The sequence below is a fragment of the Octodon degus genome, unplaced genomic scaffold (genome assembly GCF_000260255.1).
Source record: "Octodon degus isolate 3935 unplaced genomic scaffold, OctDeg1.0 scaffold00014, whole genome shotgun sequence".
Classification (NCBI taxonomy): Eukaryota; Metazoa; Chordata; class Mammalia; order Rodentia; family Octodontidae; genus Octodon; species Octodon degus.
Genome location: NW_004524590.1, coordinates 22,225,408 through 22,227,656, shown reverse-complemented (window position 1 = coordinate 22,227,656; position 2,249 = coordinate 22,225,408). Strand labels below are relative to the sequence as shown.

The following is a 2,249-nucleotide window of genomic DNA, read 5'->3' as shown; positions in this document are numbered from 1 at the left end:
TGCTGGGAAAGGTAAAGACCAGGATGTACACAAATGGAAAAGCCAAGGACTGGGAGTAAAGTGTGCGAGGAGAGGTGGGGGGTTGCTCAGGCAAAACCAGTCTGCGACTACAACCTGTAAGAGTTGCAGAGGTCACTTTTAGGACAAATCCTTAACCGGAAGCCGGGCCATTAGGGCAAAAACCAGCAAGCACCCTAGGTCTCCGCCCCTTAGAGGGAATCCCTGAGGATTCCCTTCAACTCCGCAATTATTGCACAGTGGTGGAACGCAGAGACGCGCTAGTGGAAACCCGCTCCGCTGGCTTTTCAGCACTCCGGGATCTCGAGAGAGCTGCAGTTCTCGCGATCTTTCATGAGCGCCCCCCCCCCGCTCCCCCGCCCACGCGGAGTCCGCGCCAGTCCCGGGACCAGAGGAGGGTCGAAGGGCGGAGACTGTGCGGGAGGGAGAAGCCCCTTGACCGGCCCTACAGAAGCCTCCGAGGGAGGGTGGTATCCACTCTCAGGTTCACTGTCCCGATGCCCAGCGCCAGCGCCAGCCGCAAGAGTCAGGAGAAGCCGCGGGAGATCATGGATGCGGCGGAAGTGGGTTTCCTCTATCCCGGGCCTGGGAGAGCAGGGTCTGGGCCGGACCGCGCCGAGCGAGAGCGGGGAGGGGGGTGGGCAGGGCCTTGCCCTCGCGGGCTCCCTGCAGGCCGCGGGACTCGGGTCGGTGCTCCGAAACCGCCGACAGGCCAGCACGCCTGTGGCCCGAGCAGCGTGGCAGGCTGGCCGGCCAGCACCGGCGCGCTTGGCTCCAGGGTCGCCTGGCCTGCGAGAACGCCCCTGGGTGGCGGGGACGCGAGGCGCCTACTGCCCCGGAAGTAGAAGCGGCGGGTCGGCCTTCAAGCCTCGGTTGGGCACGTCCTTCACGTACTGCACACTTAGCCCAAACCCACCCCACCCCCGCTCCGCGAGAATTTCGATAACCACGAAGTAATTGATCTCTTCTCAGCCCTCGTGTTCATGTTTTGGCAAGTAATCACTGTACTTCGCAAAGCCATCTACCAGTGTGTTTAATGACCGTTTTGTGTGTGGCGGCTTTAAAGAACACGTGATACTTTTAGTCTCATTCTGCTAAATGATCCAGTGAAGTAAATAGCAAAGTTATGGAGAATGTATTTGAGATGAATACCCAGTGATCCTTAAGTGCTCTGCCGAAGCCCAAGTTTGAGCCACTCCACAAGCTGGGTGCTATAGCAGTATTGAGCCTTAGCTCCTGGATTTTATATTGAGGAATTTTCTACATTTATGGTAAGGTATATAATCAAGCCATCTCGGAACATGAAATGTAAGAAAGGTTGCAGAAATATGGATAGTACGAAAGGATGGCCCCTTTTTTGTCTTCATACATTTTCATCTTTCTGTGCTGTCTTCAGCCTTCGGTATAAAATCTTTAGTCCTAAAAGTGTATTTTTTTTTTTTTTTTTAATACTTGAAAAAAGTTGTTCAGGAAGCACCTTAACAGGTGTGGCTTATTTTGATATAGATACAAAAATCCAGTGTTCCCCCGATCCAAAAGAGGGGATTCAAACAGGCATGTGGAGAATGACAGACACTAATACAGATCTTAACTTGTAAAAATCTAAGGATATTACTTTTGTGTATTCCTGATTTGCTTAATTATATAAATTAGTGGTGCTCTCTTGCAATATTATAGCTTGAAGGATTCTAGGAAATCATTTTAGAGGTAAGATTAAAATAAAATTTCACATACCTGATAGTATGATTTGTTAGAAGACTGGACCTAAAGTCTCCTGTTTCCTGTTCCTAACTTTATGACAAGAAATTTGATGTTTTTGTATTGTCATTGGGAAGCCCCTGTAACTTGTTTTTCTCAAGCTAGTTTTTAGAAATAGGAAGTTGGTGAGTTTTCTGATGGTGTTTTACAAAAGTGTTGTAGTTAGCTTATGTCTAACCTCTCAGATTTCTGAAAAGTGAACATCTGGTGCCCAGAAAGCTTACCCAAAGCTTATCCATTGATTCTCTTTGAGCAGGTCTTCCTGAAGTAAGAAGTTAGTAAACCTGCAGTACTTTACCCTACTACTATCGCAAGAAATTTTATTTCTGCTCTGATGTAGTTTAATCAAAATTTTTGAAGATGTTAAGATGTGTTGTACATATGTGCAAATTTTATCTGAGAGTGCTGTTATTCATGATATACCTACCTAGGATTGAAGATTTCCAAAACAAACCAGAAATAATGGGGCCAGA

The 2,249-nt window shown here is 48.2% G+C and overlaps 1 protein-coding gene across 1 annotated transcript in view; it reads left to right on the top strand.

The window, feature by feature from the left end:
- Positions 1-351: 351 nt before the first annotated feature.
- The window catches only part of Dars (aspartyl-tRNA synthetase), a 122,494-nt gene continuing 120,596 nt past the window's right edge, over positions 352-2,249 (top strand). Inside the window, exon 1 of the mRNA XM_023709691.1 lies at positions 352-581. Within this exon, the coding sequence (XP_023565459.1) occupies positions 516-581 (66 nt within the window). The 5' untranslated portion in view covers positions 352-515. The remainder of the gene's footprint in view (positions 582-2,249) is intronic.